The sequence below is a fragment of the Microchirus variegatus genome (genome assembly GCF_963457635.1).
Source record: "Microchirus variegatus genome assembly, chromosome: 13".
NCBI lineage: Eukaryota > Metazoa > Chordata > Actinopteri > Pleuronectiformes > Soleidae > Microchirus > Microchirus variegatus.
The window spans coordinates 9,098,822-9,115,716 of record NC_139814.1 but is presented as its reverse complement, the minus strand read 5'-3'; the positions used below and the strand labels follow the sequence as shown (position 1 = coordinate 9,115,716).

The 16,895-nt window shown below is 39.9% G+C and overlaps 2 protein-coding genes across 2 annotated transcripts; one reads left to right on the top strand and one right to left on the bottom strand.

The window, feature by feature from the left end:
* Window positions 1–3,333: 3,333 nt before the first annotated feature.
* On the bottom strand, window positions 3,334–12,376 carry cdca8 (cell division cycle associated 8; the record flags this gene model as incomplete). The annotated part of the gene is made up of 10 exons (XM_083899466.1): window positions 3,334–3,363; window positions 3,639–3,725; window positions 6,025–6,154; window positions 8,354–8,452; window positions 9,948–10,024; window positions 10,111–10,178; window positions 10,300–10,375; window positions 10,489–10,529; window positions 10,651–10,779; window positions 12,286–12,376. 10 exons carry the CDS (start codon window positions 12,374–12,376, stop codon window positions 3,334–3,336), a joined length of 828 nt encoding a protein of 275 aa, XP_083755592.1.
* Window positions 12,377–13,085: 709 nt separating this feature from the next.
* On the top strand, window positions 13,086–16,033 carry airim (AFG2 interacting ribosome maturation factor; the record flags this gene model as incomplete). The annotated part of the gene is made up of 4 exons (XM_083899465.1): window positions 13,086–13,354; window positions 14,932–15,111; window positions 15,198–15,316; window positions 15,984–16,033. The coding sequence occupies 4 exons, from the start codon at window positions 13,086–13,088 to the stop codon at window positions 16,031–16,033; spliced, it is 618 nt and encodes a 205-aa protein (XP_083755591.1).
* Window positions 16,034–16,895: the final 862 nt, after the last annotated feature.

Below are 16,895 nucleotides of genomic sequence, written 5' to 3'. Positions count from 1 at the left end.
AGCACTTTCAAAATTCAAAAATTCAAGTTATTATTAATAGTTGTGGATAGGAAGTGGTTGTGGGTGTCGTTTGTCAACTGCAATCACATTGGATATCAGACTAAACGCTATACAGTGAGCAGAAAAAGAAAAGGCATGAATATTCAGTGTCAACACCACAAACACGGCCGTAAACTTGTCACTTGACGATAAAGCCAGTGGTTTCAGAGATTGTTGAATTATGAGCCATAACACCAAAACAACGAGTTAAGTGACAACAAAGGAAATATATTAGAGACAGCACAAGATCATGCTCATCAAAAGTTTGTTGAATCTCTTCCTCTCAGCTTCCCGTCCCTCATCTTTCACGTCGGTGTATGATTTATGTAGCGACGCTGCTCTGTGACCTGAAAAAAAAGCCCCATCCATACCACACCTGTCACCGTTCCACTGCCCGAGCACTTACTGAAAACCAAGCCATCCGTGCAAAACAGCAATTTTCCACCCACCTAGAGCACCACAAAAAAGAGAGAGCGAACCATTCAGAGGCAATACTTGGAAATTTCGATGACATGTAGAGCAGGTGCACGAAGGATTGGTGCTCCGCTAACGAGGGAGCTGAACTGCACGCAACACTGACCACAACATCTGTCGTTTTGTAGAGATGCCGAGTTCGGAGTTTTACCTCCGCAACAGTCAGAGACAGCAGATGATAAAGCACTGAAGATGGAAGGTACCTGAATCAGTTTCAGCTCATGGCACAGGTCCGGCACTTAGGCTTGGTCACATATGATGATGCAGAGTCCTACAGGGGAAAACTAAAGGGTTCTGCTCATCTGTCTGAGGCCCAAGGTGAAGCCCAGTCTGACCCGGTTCATCTTTTTAGGTGGGAACTCTTAACAAGCTCATCAGACCTAACCAACCTTAACAGGCTTCTAAGTGGAGTCGTTATGATGCCAAAGTCAGAGATGCACATTCATGTGCCAGGGGTTGGGAAATATGCTGCCACTTCTTGCCAACGTGAATCACTAATGTCCCCCCGTGTGAACAAAGTCGGTAAAAGGACGAGCAGAAGTTATTACCAAAAGAAGTTATCAGCAAAAGCAAGAGTTTCTCAGCCTATAGAGCATTGGTTCTCAAAGTGTGGCCCGGGGGCCAATGGCGGCCCGCAGAAACATTTCTGGCGGCCCACAATGAATTACAGTTGATAGTTTTAATCCAGGAGCTACTAAGCTTGTTAAATGTTTATTGGACATTACTGGATACAGACCAATAAGTGTAAACAAAAATATTGGGTATTTACCTGGTTTCTATATGGTGAATTTTAGTGTATTATTGGGTAATAAGCTGGTAATAAGGAGGTAGCTACAGCCCCCAATTACTAGCTATTTACCCAGTAAATATATGGTAACAGAAATGTGTTACTTGGTATTAACCTGTAATTAGAAGGTAAGAACAATGGCCAAAATACTGGGTAATTACCCAGTAAATTATAAATGCTTAAATTACATTATATTAACGCTTATATTACTTAACGCTAAACTGTAGAACTGCAATCTGGTCATTAAAATTATTACAAATGGGATTTCTTTCTGGTTTTTTTTTTTTCTTTGGCGGCCCTCAGTCCAATGTTGGGTACCTAAATTGGCCCTCAGGTATCAAAACTTTGAGAAACCCTGCTATAGAGAAAGATTACACACACACACAAGAGAAAGTCAGAGAGGAGCTACTGTTCCAGGAGCAGTTCTATTTTTAGGTCATATTGATGAAAATGCCTCTCTGTACAGCAAATAATTTCGAACTTTTCTTTCGTTGTCATGAACTGAAGCTTCATAACAAGCCTCACAGATAAAGATACAAATCTGCATTTTATGTTAATACAGTAAAATAAAGACAAACTGAAATTGGGCTTTTAGCATAAACCTCATTTGTCGGACACTGGCTGTATTGAAGGAACCCTGGCAGTGACTTTGAACAACCCTCTAAATGTTCTATAGTGTAATGCTGCCACCTACTGGTCACTATATGAAGATACTGTCAGTTTGAACAACACACAGCTTGAAGGTAATTAATGCTAGTATTAGTTTTTCTCGATTGTTTCCACACATTTTCTGAAAGCATGCCTCATGCTCTCAGAACTCTACACACAAATCCAAAAACACACACAATGGGCAAAACCCCTCAATTCTCCTGCAAAATGAAACTTTACATTCAAAACAATGTTATTTCTTCTCAAAATGGTATTTTGTTTTCAAATGACACACAAACCATCATATTAATAGACGTTTATAAGAACCAATTGAACACTGGTGTGCTCAATGTAAAACACTATGATGAATGGAAAACACTTCTTCTCCATTGACCATAATGACTTAGGCCTTTTTTGTTTAGTGTTACACTTACTACAGAGAGTACATACATGAGTGTGTAAAATATTTTAGAATATTGTTTTATAGGCCCTGTGATGGACTGGTGAACTGTCCAGGGTGTGACACCGCCGATCGCCCTGTCACCCTCCGGTGGAGGATGAAGAGGTAGATAATGGATGGATTGTTTTTATACTCAACACACACAAATACACAGTACATCCCAACCAACACAAAGCACAGTGGTCTACATACAAAACAGAAAAGCTCACCTGCTGCCCTTTTATGCCAACACACTGGTTGCAAATTGTAAACCTGTGTCACAGGTGTTTTCCCATGTGATAAGTTTTCATAGTAGGGAAATTAAATTTAGAATTTTGAATGACAGTGTGTTTCTTGTGAAAACAAGAGATTTTCTTCATGAAAATTGTGCCGAGAAATGTGTAGTGTTTTGAAAAAAGTGTGTTTTAGAACTGCAATTTGAGTATAAAGCAGGAATTGTGCTTGTAGTTTAGCAGAGTTGGTTGAGGGGGTTGGTGCATGAGTAACATGTTGTGGTCATTGTGTCTCATGTACCAGTATTTGTGTGTAAACAATTGAGAAAGACTGCAACTACATTGTTGTGTGCTTCTAACCAACAAATTGTTATCCAAAATAAAACATATCACACAAATTAAAAACTGTCAAAATCCTTTATCAGTTCAGCACATGAAGTGTACATTTGCACTACTAATTACAAAATGCAAACTAAATTATAGAAACACTGCAGACAGTGGGTTGACATTTTTTTAAAAAGAAGGTAGGATAAGAGCGTATTTACAAAAGATTCAAAGAAGTAACAGTAAAATAATCTTAATTCCCACAGAGCCTGCAAAGGCAGAACAACTCAAATCAAGACGAACCCCTGGAAATCCTTACATTTCCTAATAAAAACACTAAAACATTGTTTTATAATATGGCCGGAGTCACCCGAGTAGTTGATGTTTGGTCACTGTCCACACAGTGTTGTGAGGCGATTCTGTGAATGAATGGGAAAAAACAAGAAGAAAGGCAATCAGAGATGGCAGGCTTCACCCCATTCAAGCAACAAACCTCTGGCACTCTCTGCTGGTCATAGTGGCAATTGCAGAAACACAAGCAAGCAAGCAAACAAACAGACAGATACAGAGACACCAAAAACAACACTTCACTCCGACTCTGTGGGGTGAATTAATAATGAGGAAAATTGCTAATTAATAAATAAGAAAAAATTGGTCGCTATGACCGCTAGTGATAGTGACGCATGTTGATTACCTGCAGCAGCCGAATGCTCCTCAGTGCAGTTTCATCCAGCATTGACAAATCCACAGAGTCCATCTGACTGGCCAACAGCTGCACACTCTGCATTCACACAAAATGAAGTGTGAGTAAATTAGCCCATGTTAATAATCCATACATAAAACTCACTGGCATAATCTCTACATAAATACAGTCCTTAACCTATGCTACCAACATTTATTTCTTACATTCTTTCTTATTTTTCACCAATATCCCACAATATTATTACCCGACATATTCGTAACACAGTTCGTTTCCACAAACGGCTGCGCTTACCAACAAAATTGCATTGCAGACCAAGTTCCAAAGTGGTCTCAGAGCTTGGGTGATATCCAAAATGTAATATTGTTATGTTGGGCCACCCAAATATCAAGACAAGTCTAAACATTTGAGGGGGGTTGGGTGGTATGGCTGAAAGATTTCAGGAATAAAATGAATTGCGAATTTTCTCGCAGATAGCGATTTCGATTTGATTCACGTTTTTCTGGGGGAGCACATATACAATATAACTAGGGATGCATGGAAGTGAAAATTGTTGGCCGAAACCAAAAATCAGGAAATAAATTATTATAAACAATTCTGTAGCATTGTTTTTTTTTATCTAATGTTGTTGTTATGGCTGGGACAGTGCGTACTTGCCTCACTAAAGTCAAGGCATTACAATTATAGTATATAGATGTGCCCCTCCTCTGGTGCAGACAGACTACGTACCGCCCCTGCACCGTTCGACGGTCTTATAGGATCTAGTACAGTCGCCATGAAGTGCAGGGGATCCGAGTAGATCTTGTGTTGTGAATGAGTGGTGTGAAGTGAATGTCGCGGGGAGTTCATAACCTGCGCTGTTTGCAGCCAAGTTTCGCTTTTGTGCAAAGAGACTTTCCACCATTTAATAGGTGCTGTTCCACAGTGTACTCGCATCTTGTTGGAAACGTATTATTGGTGTTCCAAACTGATCTCGGACAGACTAAGCGGGTAAAGACAGGCGCGTGCTGGCCGCAGTTTTTGTGTGCGTCATCACAACATCGTTTCGATGGTTTTGTTTCAGGTGATAAAAGTCTTTCGGCCGCCAAATTTTCGGTACATCCCTAAATATAACATGTTTATTGGCAAGAACAATAAAACCCTAATAATGAAGTATTTGTTTGTGATTTGGGGTTCAGTCGGCACCTGGCTCGCCAATTACATGGGGGTGCAGTGCCCTTGTTCTCCGGTAAAAAAAAAAAACCTGCGGCTAATTTTGATCACACTGAGCGCAGTGACTGGGGGAAACGGGTGGAAAAAAACTGGACGTCTAAGTTCTTATTATTTTCAGTACAAAAGAAAATGTATACATATGTATGTACAACACTGTATACAACACTAAAGAGCGTAGAACAGAACCTATTAAATAGGAACTTCACAACAAAACATTGGAATTTACAGCGATTAATAATAGAAACAGAAATACAATAATAATAATAATAATATTATAATAATAAGGTGTGATATTTGGCTGCATTCTTGGGCAGAAAGACATGCATACCAACGATGTCCTGTCGTGAATAAGGATCAGCGTTTGTATCCACCACAAGAACGCACATGATTTTTCTGTTTAAATTCAGGGTTTTCCACCACTGAATAAGGTCACATCTGACGCTACAAAAACGTCTATAGCTCTGTTTATCACTTAAGTGTGAGTTGAATTTTGTGGAAGATTCGCTCCAAATGATAGAAGAGTTGCCTGTACTAATGAGTTGTTTTCGTAGTTACGTCTACATCTTTATGATGCATGTGGAGATGTCCTGTGCTATACACACGTACATTACATAGTTTACACACCGTGGCTTTCTTGTCAGCGTTTGTGGGGGATGCAAAATATTGGTTAACATTAGTTGGCAGCAGCTTCAGGTTAGCAGGAGGTGGTAAGGCGTAGTTGTTCTACAATGGCTACAACCACAAAACTCCTCCTGCCCCCTCTGTTATGTCTGCAGGACGTCACAGGAGCGTGGTTAAATCCTCAATTCCACCTTTGCTTTGGAAGGTCAAGATAATGAAGTCAAAAATAATGCGATATATAATATAGGGCTGCAACGATTACTCGAGTGATTCGAGTAAGTTGATCACAAAAAATTCCTTGAGGCAAAAACTCTGCCTTGAGTATTCGTTTAAATAACTGGGAGTTAGAAAGGGCGTGTCGCGATTCTGCCTTCTCACACCGCGAGACAGGTTTGTGGATCTGAGAGTCGCGATTACGGTTTTCGATACGCATATCGTTACAGCCCTAATGGAAACCATGTTCAGTTTATCAAAGACGATTTGTTACTTCTATGAAATATCGTCCTGCATGTTCCTGAACTCTGAGTCCATCTCACTACGCACTCACCTCTCCGTTGCCGATGGGGACGTTGATCACGATGTCCTGGTCTCCTGCTGCGATGGGAGAGCCGTTGACAGAAATGCTGTAGACCCTCTCTTTGTGGCGGGGAACTCTCACAGCGGGGGTCTTGGGAAGCCTGGGCAAAAAAAAAATCAAAGGGAGAAAACCTCTCATTGTGGGAAATAATGTCTTTGATATTGACAAGAAACAGTAGCTCAAACTGAGTAAATGACTAAAGACGGCCCATTAGAAGAGCATTTCAAATAAGACACCATACAAGTAAATATGTATTGTGTGCGACATGTGAGCTTCTAGGATCCTGTTGGGAGAATGATCTCCGCCTTGAGCTGTAAAGCTAGTTTTCATAGTCATAATCAAAACGTCACCGACACTAAGATGCTGCACATGATGGCAGAAAGTTTTAAAACATGCATCTGCCTACTTTGAAAGTCTCCCACTTTGCGCTCAGGTTTTCCCCATGACTTGTGTAACAGTAACACAATAATTAGACTTCTGCAGAATAATAGTATGGTCAATATTAGGGCTATTTCAAAACAACCAGATTACCCTTTCACTGCTTCTTTACCCTTTCACAGCAAGAGCAGTGTGTTTTCAGGTATTCATTGCATTAGATAAAGCGACCTCTGCTGCCACCCACTGGATTTATTTCACACGTGAACATCTCAATGATGCATTCCATTTGTGAATGGAACTCTTGTATTTCTGAGGTTAGGGGGCATTCCCTAAGTTGGATTTCCAACTCTGAAACTCAGAGCAACCTCACCAAGATGGGTGCCATCAATAGCACTTTTGTCTAATACGTTTCATAGCTGTATAGCTGTAATTCACTTGTATCCGTATTGCTATGCTGATTGTGTGAACCAATGCAGGGAGTGTCGTTATTCACTGGTATTGCTAAGAATGGCTATGAATATGCTTAGTTCCATAATGTTTCCCGACTTCTCTCTGGATTGAACACCAGAGCGGCGGTGACATCACATCTCATTGTAAATACAATTCAGCACAATCACAGTATTTGTTTCAATTAGGCCGGTCGCAATATTCAATAATCAATTAATCGCACGATAATTAAAATTATTGCGATAATTTTAATTATCGCGATAAATGCAATTTTCATGCTTTTTTGTTTTCCCCGTCTCTCTCGCTCTCCCTCTCTCTGGTCCTAAAGTGTGTGAAATTTGATGTAGTATGCATGCCAGGTGGCGCTGTGAAGCACTGCCATACAAAAACACCAGGAGCGCGCGCATGCGCTGAAACTTCCTTCTACTTCTCTCTAGTAGCGCTGAGTAGCCCACAGTCGAAAACCAAAACATTGACTCGGCGTAATTGCTGAAATGACTCCTGGATCAGTATCAGAGCAGCTAAGGCGACTTGAATGTCCGACTGATGGATTATAATCCACATGTTTGTTGTTGTTTGTCTGTACTGCACATGGATCTGACGTCAGCGTACAGGAGGATAGCCAGCGTGACGACGCTGAAGTTGGCACCACATTCGCCCCCGGTTCTCTTTAAAACTTCAACTTCATCGTTGTGCCAGAGTGAGCAGCTCAGAAAACACTTTTGCGTTTTCAACCCTTTAGACGGGAACGCGACAGTGGAGCGTTTTTTAGATTTCCACTCTGGAGGGTAGGTTCATTTTTTTGTGTTTTTAAGCCCCAAAAACGCCGTCGCCGTCTAAACGAAAGGCACATCTGATAAAATATTTTGTCGGTCTCACCCGGGAGCGTTGCAGTGTAAAGCCAGAGTAATGATGAGTGAACCCTCATGTCAGTCACATGGTGTGTGTGGAGGCAGGACTCCTGGCGTAGCCTACCACAGCAGAGTGCAGCTAACCCATTTTATTAATTGCTTTTGCAATAATTTAATTTATTGTGTTCTAGTGTTAAATATTCTCTAAAAATAAAAGTTTATTTCTCTTTGAAAAGGTGTACCTGCATTATTATACCATTATCATTGTATTAGATGAAAATTATCTCAGAACAACAATATTATCGATTATCGCAATAATTTCTGAGACAATTTATCGTCCAGCAAAATTTGTTATCGTGACAGGCCTAGTTTCAATATAGTTAAATATCTGAGCAGCACCAGCAAGGTGTACCTGACAATAAATCTGAAAATTTTATTCTTTTTTGCACAACCTTAAAAATAAATATTTTAATATAAAAACGCAGTACAGTGCAGCTTTGACTGTGACACTACCCACAATGAAAAAACGCTCAAGTGTTTCAGATAGATTAGAATCGTTATCAATATAGCAGCCATCAGCTGCCCTGTTCTCAAAAAAATGCTCAGTCAACCATTATGCTTACCTTGGGTCAAAGCGTGGAGTGATGAGGGGAGTGGGTCCCATCATCAAAGAAGAATCCATTATGCTCCGAGCAGGCGTCACCATAGGCTTCCTGTTCGATCTGAAACCACACACAGTATCACAAGTACTGTTACATTAACGGGGACATATTATGCAAAATCCACTTTTTAATAATTTTAATACTTGTAATATTTGGGACCGGGATGCCCTATGAGTAGGCAATAAGGATGCAACGGTACAGTTTTCCTATGGTTCGGTATGCATCAAGTTTTTTGGGCCACGGTAAAAGTACGGTTTCGATGTCATAATATAATCTACTCAGTCTAGCAAAGGCAATATTGCATTGTGAAAATAATTAAAAGCACAGATATAATAAAGCCACAAACTTTATTTAAACAATAGTGCACTATCAGAACAAATTAATCAGCAAACATAAAACCACACAAATTAAAAATAAAGGTTAGTGCTATCCAATAAAGATAAACAACATTTTAACCCACTCGCAGAAACTACAACTGCAAATACACCGTGCTGCTTCAAGTGATGGGTGATGGCGACAAATGAGAGGCTTGCTCGGAGTGGCGCTGTAGAGAGTGTCTGTGGAATATCCAACTTAAAACAAACTTCACTGCGCTGCATAACAGATGCTTGCACACCGTGGTTCGTTTGTTGACATTCATTTTCTCATTCTCATCGTAAATGATCTCACACAGCGGACTTAAATGAAGACTTCAAATTTCCTTTTTTTCAGAGACTCGCTCACTTGCCATTGTTTCTGCCGAGTTCAGACACCAGCACTCAACATTTGCATGCTTGTTGATTGGTTCTGAAGGAGGCATGAGCAAAGCAGCGCTGCACACAGTGCGCAGCATGTCTCTGCTCCTGAGTGGATCTAATCCCACAGCATTGTGCATTTGAATACATTTTGAAAGGCTGAAACGTACCGAAATACAGTTTGCCGTTGCGTATTGAGCGGAACAGGCACCGAACGGTTTGGAAAAATACTGAATATTGTTGCATCCCTAGTAGGCAATGTGTGAAAAAACATGGACCACAAAACTCGGTCATGGTTTTGTAGTCCGCCAAGAGATGTTGACTTCCACACACACAATCTGACGTTAGACTGATAAATTCCTGGAATTGTTGTATCGCAGAGCTCTGCTTTGTCCCTAAACAAGTGCAGGCGAGGGCAATAGTATCCGGAAGAGCCGAAATCTGTGAAGAGTTCTACACAAACTCAGCCTCAGGATTTATGTGTCCAGTGGATACAACTAGAGTCTGCAAATGATCACTTTTCCAAATGCTAACTGCTGTTAGCTGCCAGAGCCTCAGTGACACTGATGTAGTTCCCTGTGTCTCCTTTGCATTTAAAGAGACAGGCACTCAAAACCGAGTGTTCTGAAGAGGGCTTTTGGCAGGGTTGATTGAACTGCTATGGTGCTTCATCCTTAAGGTATTTGGACCAAAGCATGTCACAGTCATGCTCATTAGGACACCAGGGAACTAGGTTAACTTGTAGAAATAGGGTATAATACGAGTCCTTTAAACCTGATAAAGGGGATTTAAAACATTTCAATACAGAAGAATTGTCTCACCTTCTAATGGAGGTATTCTGTTTGCTGACTGCCTTTGCTCTTTTTGATGTAGTAGGGGGTTTCCTCGTTGCTCTCCCCTAAATTAAGAACCAGCATTTAAAGAGCACAAATAACAATCTATGACCATTTTTTATGCATGTGAATGTGTGAGCTAGTTGCTAACCTTTCTTGTTGTGGTGGGGCTGTTTTCATCCTCTGAGCTGGACTTGGCTCTACCTTTTTTCTTTGTTGCTGTGGGTTTGACAAAATAAAGGAATTGTTTATTCAATATACCTTAAATTCATGATTGGAGATAACTTGGCACAGACACTCATACTTAAATGTAGTTTGTTTGAGACAAGAAAACACATACTTTTCTTGACTGATTTCAGAAGGACTGCGTGGTCCTCAGCCACAACACTTTCAACAATTGCAGCTTCCTCTTGCCTCTGTGAACAGACAAGCAATGTTTAAATACTGCCACAGGATGTGAACACACAGGTCTTGTGTCACACTTCACTGAATCATGAAAATTGAAATGAGATAAAGATCATCATCTCACCTTTGTTGCAGCCACTTCTGGTGACTTTGGTTTCTCCGACTCTTCAGAAAGATGAGCAAATAAATGTTGTCGTTTTTAGTTAATGATTGTAGAGTATAAAAGCACCGAATAATATTAAATGCTGTAACAACCAGGATAGTCCAAGAGGGTTTGTGCACTTACTGCATTGTTCCAACCAGGACATCTGCCTGACAGCTTTGGGAAGCTTGATTAGTGCCATGTTGTAGCTGTTGTCCACATCTTTCAGCAGCTGGTTGATCCTCTCTTTCAGTTGTCCAACCCTGGTCTTCACTGTGAAAACAAGAGTTGAACATGTTGAAGCAGTGTTACAGATAACGCTGTGCAATATTTTACAGAAATACATAGCTCCACTGTGACAAATTAAAACATGCATCTTGATGTATTATCTAATAATGTCTTAGCGCCACTGAAAGGTTACTCAAACAAGCATTTACAATGACCTATGAAGTTGCTGAACAGAAATCATCTTCTAGCTGAGCAAAGACCCTGAAATACAGACACTTAGAAAATAAATTATTAACATCCAAAAATGCCACTCAAAGTTATTAGCTGTAGGTAAGGCTGGGCGATGTTTTTTACCTTTTATACTTACTTTACCACCATAGAGTGTGTGCTTTTTGTGTCTATGAATAAAATGTCCATTGAAATGCAACTTTCTTCTTGAATTCACCGACTTCTCAATTGTTCAATTGCTTTCATTTAAGTGAAATCCTAATTAAGTAAATGCCAGTGTATCTTGAAACAAAGCCATGCAATGCTGGTCACATTTAAAAGTAAAATAATTAACATAAATAAAAAAGTGGTAGTGCCCCCTCATCTGGTGCAGACGGATTTCTGCGCACCGCCCCTGCGCTTCTCCATATCTGACTGGATCATTTCTCTCCACCCAATATTACCCCAATAACGCTGCAATTAAAGGAATAACAGATGCATCAGATGAGCCGATCTCTTTAGTTAACTGCTCAAAGAGCGATAATGTTCTCTGGTGTGAAGTGAATGTCGCGGGGAGTTCATAAGTTTAACTTTTGCGCAAAGAGACTTTCCAGCATTTAATAGTTGCTGTTCCACAGTGTACTCGCTGTGTTCCGGCCGCCGAATTATCGGTGCATTCCTAAATATAACATATTTATTGACAATAACAATATCACAAAATAATATAACCGTAATTGATCGAGTGACTTGAGTTTCAATCGGCACCTGGACAAGGGGACGCTCGGTGGTTACATGCGGGCGCAGCCACGGATAGAAAAATCCGTGGTTTATAAAAAAAATGTGTATATAAAGTAAATAAACACGCATTATGCACTGGGGGAGACCCTGGCCGTGTGAGTGTTTGTGAGGAGATCATGGATGTATCCATGGAGGAGATGCACTGGTGGTGCCACGAATGAGCGTTCCCCGGAACATTTACCCAGACAAACGTTCCTTCTCCTCACGATGACAGCATTTCAGTCACCTTATGTCAATTTCCGCGATATTCTGCGTTTAAAAAGTGCGCCGTAGTAAGGGGAGAAAATAATCGATATTTTTATTTTTGAAATCGTCCGGAACAAAAAAACTCGAATTAATCGATAAAATCGATATATCGCCCAGGCCTAGCTGTAGGCAGGGTTCAGTGGGCTTGACTCATATGTACTGCTGCTATTTCTCAGTCACCAAGGCAAGGAAGAGTTATGTAAAGGTTTGCACATGTATTTCCACTTGCCATATATCCAGGTTATAGATCAATCCACATATATCCAAGCCTCTGTCAGAACAAGTCATAACATGATTCACCTTCACTGTCGAAATCCTCAAGAAAAGCTTCGAGCTTCGCTGACTTGGGGTTGTTTTTCCGTTGTCTGGTGGTTCTCTTCCTAGGAGCCATGTCTGCATACAGACAGTGTTAAAAAAGAAGTCATTTAATTCACACTTCACATACTAATCTGTAATATCTCCAAATGGCATTATACATTTCTTTAAATGATAATAATGTCTGGCATGTGCCTTCTTCATAAGCAACCTTAATGTTAGCACGCTAACCGTTAATGCTAGGTAAGTAGCATAGCCTATCCTGCTACGCCATTTGTTTGTCTTTTCACTGAAACTCAAAGACATTTCATGAAACACAATAAAAAAAACCTTCTCACACGGTGAAGTATACATATATGTATATATATATATAATCTTAGACACGAGTCCATCACCTGAGTTTGTTTTTCGCTGCTCGGACACTCGACTCTTCCTTCTTCTCAAGGACTTTTCAAATATTCGCGCGAGGAGGAGCCTGCTGCTCGAATCAGCCAATTAGGACGCGCGTTTTTTCTGCGTTACGGTGAAGACAGATACGTTGAGTCATTGACCAATCACAACGTGTGTACGTCAGGAAACCGGAAATGGTGTCGAAACAACATGGTGAAAATGTGATGTTGTATTTGCGGTGTGTGGATATGATATATGTGTATAAACCAATCGTTTAAAAGAAGCGTTCTCTTTTTAGAATGTAGAAACACATTTGAAATGCGCTTCGTTGTTAATATTGTATACATTACGGCATTTCTTTTGGGGTCAATACATGTATAAAACCGGCATCTGATATGTCCAGTCCGGCGGTATCGTCTGTTCACCAGGCGCTACAGAAAAGCTTTAAGAATCTGGAAAACTGTCAGAAAGTATGGAAGAGTGCTTTGGCTGAGTGCAGTCCTCTGCTGGAGTCGCTGGGGAATTTGGCAGAGCAGTCGAAGGCGCTGTCCAACGTTCAACTCTCTGACACACCGCTGAGAGTTTTTCCTGACCTGGAGGATCGCCTGCGTTTCAAGCTCTTTCAAGCCATGGATACTGTGCTGGAAAAACTCAACGACAAGCTGTAAGTAAACGTAGTGACGACGGAGACCCACCCACTATCTGAGGTGTACAACGTGTTCAAAGAAGCGCTGATTTGGTCACACAATAATCGGCCATAAAAACAAGAATCAAGCAGGGGCAGCTCAGGCTATTAGAGGGGCCAGAGGGCAAACAATAACAATGGACCCCTAATAAGGGGCCCAAACATGCCTCTTTTATGTTGGGAAGGAAAATTATAATTAAGAACAATGTCATGCACACCCTTCATCCAACATTGGACGAATGTATACAGTCTCACGGTGACAGACAGAGGTATAGTACATTACTCCCCTCTGCAATCAGACCTCGTAATTAGGGATGTGAAACTTTGGGTGGCTCACGATTCGATTCAAATTCAATTCTCAATTCAAAAATTGATACAATGCATAGTGTGTTAAGGCAAATTATGGCATCAAAACAATACAGTTTGTATAAGATAATGTGATCACTCAAAGGCAAACTTAAGACAATATGTATCATTTATTCATTCAAAACAAATAAAAACGTACTTACTGTTCAAAAAAATAACTTACCATAACTAATAAAACCTTAGACTAGCTGCCTTTTTCTCCCAGAAGTTACAAAAATAAACTGTACATAAATAACACAAACTGGTGTTTTGTGTGGTTTTTCAAAATAGAAATTTAAACTTTTTTTTTTTTTTTTTAAATCGATTTTTGAAGTTTATGAATCGATTCAGAATCGTGGATGATTAGAATCCTGATTCCTATGTGAATTGATTTTTTTCCCACACTCCTACAAATTAAGATACAAAAATTAACCCTGCAATGCCTAACCCTCAAAATGGACATATTTTAACCATTAAAGGACCAGATAATGTCCTGTAACTAAGTGCTTTTGCCCATTTTTCCAGAATAACTGTATAAACTCTTGCATTTTATTTATTTAGTAATTTACGATGTACTGCATGTTAAAATACTGTTTTAACAATTTAAAATGAAGAAATTATTATTGTTGTTATTATTATAACACTCCAGTTGTACACGAACAACAGATGTTGAATTTTAAATGTTAAATTTGAACACTATAAAACATAATTACAACAAACAAAATTTGAGTCTCTCAATGTTTCTTTGTCTCTCAATGTCCAAAAACAGGCCAAAAGTATGTATGTATGTACAGGTGTTCTTCCCACTCTGGCAACAAAGATGCCGGCTTCCTGAAACTACTGTAATAACGACATGTTGGCTCTGGCGTGCAACTTCTCAGCTTTCAGAAAGCGTGATAATTTTTCCGATAGCACGACTGTCTTGTAACTGGTAATGCAAACTACGCTTGTGCAAACGTGTCACCAGCGATACGGTCTGTGTTAAAGGGTTAATAAATGACAATTATAAGATATTTAGGCCATTTATTTCAAACTATTTTGACGAATGAATACGGTCTGCACTGTCAATGCATCCTTATGATGCCAACACAACAGCAATGTGGCTGAAAAAAATATTGCACAAGCATTTTTATGTAGGACGGTATATAATATGTTAGATTTGAGCACAATAGCAGCTTAAAATGTATTCTATTTTATCATGGTTCCCTCAGGTCCTCTCTGCAGTCTGTCAGAGACACCATCAGCAGCCATGCCTCTGGAGTCCTCCAGCTGTACGAGCTGCACACAGACAGTCTGGATCTGCTCGCTGTGACTGAACGTTCGGCCACCAAGCCGTCCATCACTGACATGCTGGGCTGGCTGCAGGACGCAGAGCGTCACTATAGACAACAGTATCCTCAATGTTCAGACGTTCTTTAGATTAGATTCATGTTGTGCTTGGGGTCTTTTTTTTGGTTTCCTTAACTAGTGGGTGCAGATTTTTGAGGAGAAAAGCTCTGCTGCAGATGCTCAGAGCCAACAACCTCTCCCTTGTAGAATCTGCTCCCCAGAGATGGAAGTCTTTGGAGTCTGCGAGTGCAGAAGACTGTATCACAGGTAAAACATCAAGTATGAATTGTTGTTTTTCAATAAACCAGAATGAAGACTGGAGCTTGGTCAGCTCTAGGGAGGTGACCATTTTGGACCAGCATGTTTTTACAGTAGCCCACGACGGACAAAGTTTTGATGAAAACTGATGGCCAGTGCCGACCCAAGCGTTTATAGGGCTCTAAGCAGAGCTTGATTGGGGGGGGGCCTCCCACCACCTCATATGCTTGACTATTATTGATGCAAATATAACACAGTTGTTTAATTTACACCAAACCAGTGTCACCCTCGGTTTTAACATGAGAGGGCAGTAAAATCACCAAATTGGCCCAGTATTCATTTGCAATTTTGGAATCAAAGTGCAGCACTATGTGTGGTGATACTGAACTTCATTTAAATAAGTGAACTAGTTTAATGACTATGTTTTTTTAAAACTTAAAACAGAAATGAGCACCTACATTATAAAAACCAAATAACCTAAGATAAACACTATTTAGATACCTAAGTATATCTAAAGATAAGATTTCTTATAAATCAGGTTCTCAAAAACACTTTGAAGTGAAGGCTGAGGTGAGGGATATGAAACTTCACCATCATATCTACTCTACGCTGACCCATAGACCAATAGACTTTCTGCCATTTTAGGAGACCAAATTATTTCTCTCTTCTCTTTCAGATATACTCTGCAAAGTGTCCTTCTTCATGGAGTCCGAATTAGAAAAGTAAAAGAAGTGAACTTGGCAGCGTTTTTATGAAGAACTCAAAGGAAGAAAGACTAACAACAACAGTTTGTGTGAACAAGACTCAAATGCTTGGGTGAGATCGGAACTTTTTGGGATGGGAAGAGTGTTTTGTAATACGTTGTCTGTAATCGCACAAATCACTCTAAGCAAGTATATGTGAAGAGAAACCCGGCACACAAAAACTCACTTTAGCAAACTATTTTTTATTATTTCTTCTTTTTTTGATGTACAAACTCAGTGGGGGCATCATGTGTCAGGAGGTAATAAATATTCAGGAGGTAATAAATATTGTCAAAGAATAACTAAACAAGAAGTCACTGCAAACCTTCACAAAACAAGCCATCATAAAAGCCATGTTTACAGTTGCATGTTTTTGTCAATGTGGTGGCGATTTGACAGTAATGGGATTTCTTCAGGCTCTTTTGGACAACACTGGTTAGTAAAGGTCAGATTACATAAAAAACATAACTGTTTTAAATACTTAAAATAAGTTATAAGAACATAACAAAGAGATGTACAAACCAAGCAAAATGAAGGTTAAATATTTATATCTCACATTGCGGTAATAGTCATGGACCTAAAACCAGGCACACTAAATTTGGGAAAGAACCATAGACCGTACATAAAATGGACATACTCTTGCTGGTGCCATGGTGAAGCCATGAGATTTGTCAGTTCATGTGGCATGATTTATTGTCTATTTTCCTTTAAATGAATATAACTTACAAAATTGACATACTTTTATGTTGAAGTATATCTGAAAGTGAGTAGTGATTGAGATCATTAACACCTCTGGATTTGCTGATGTCATAAATCAAATTATATAGAGCAGTGGAGTCGCCCCT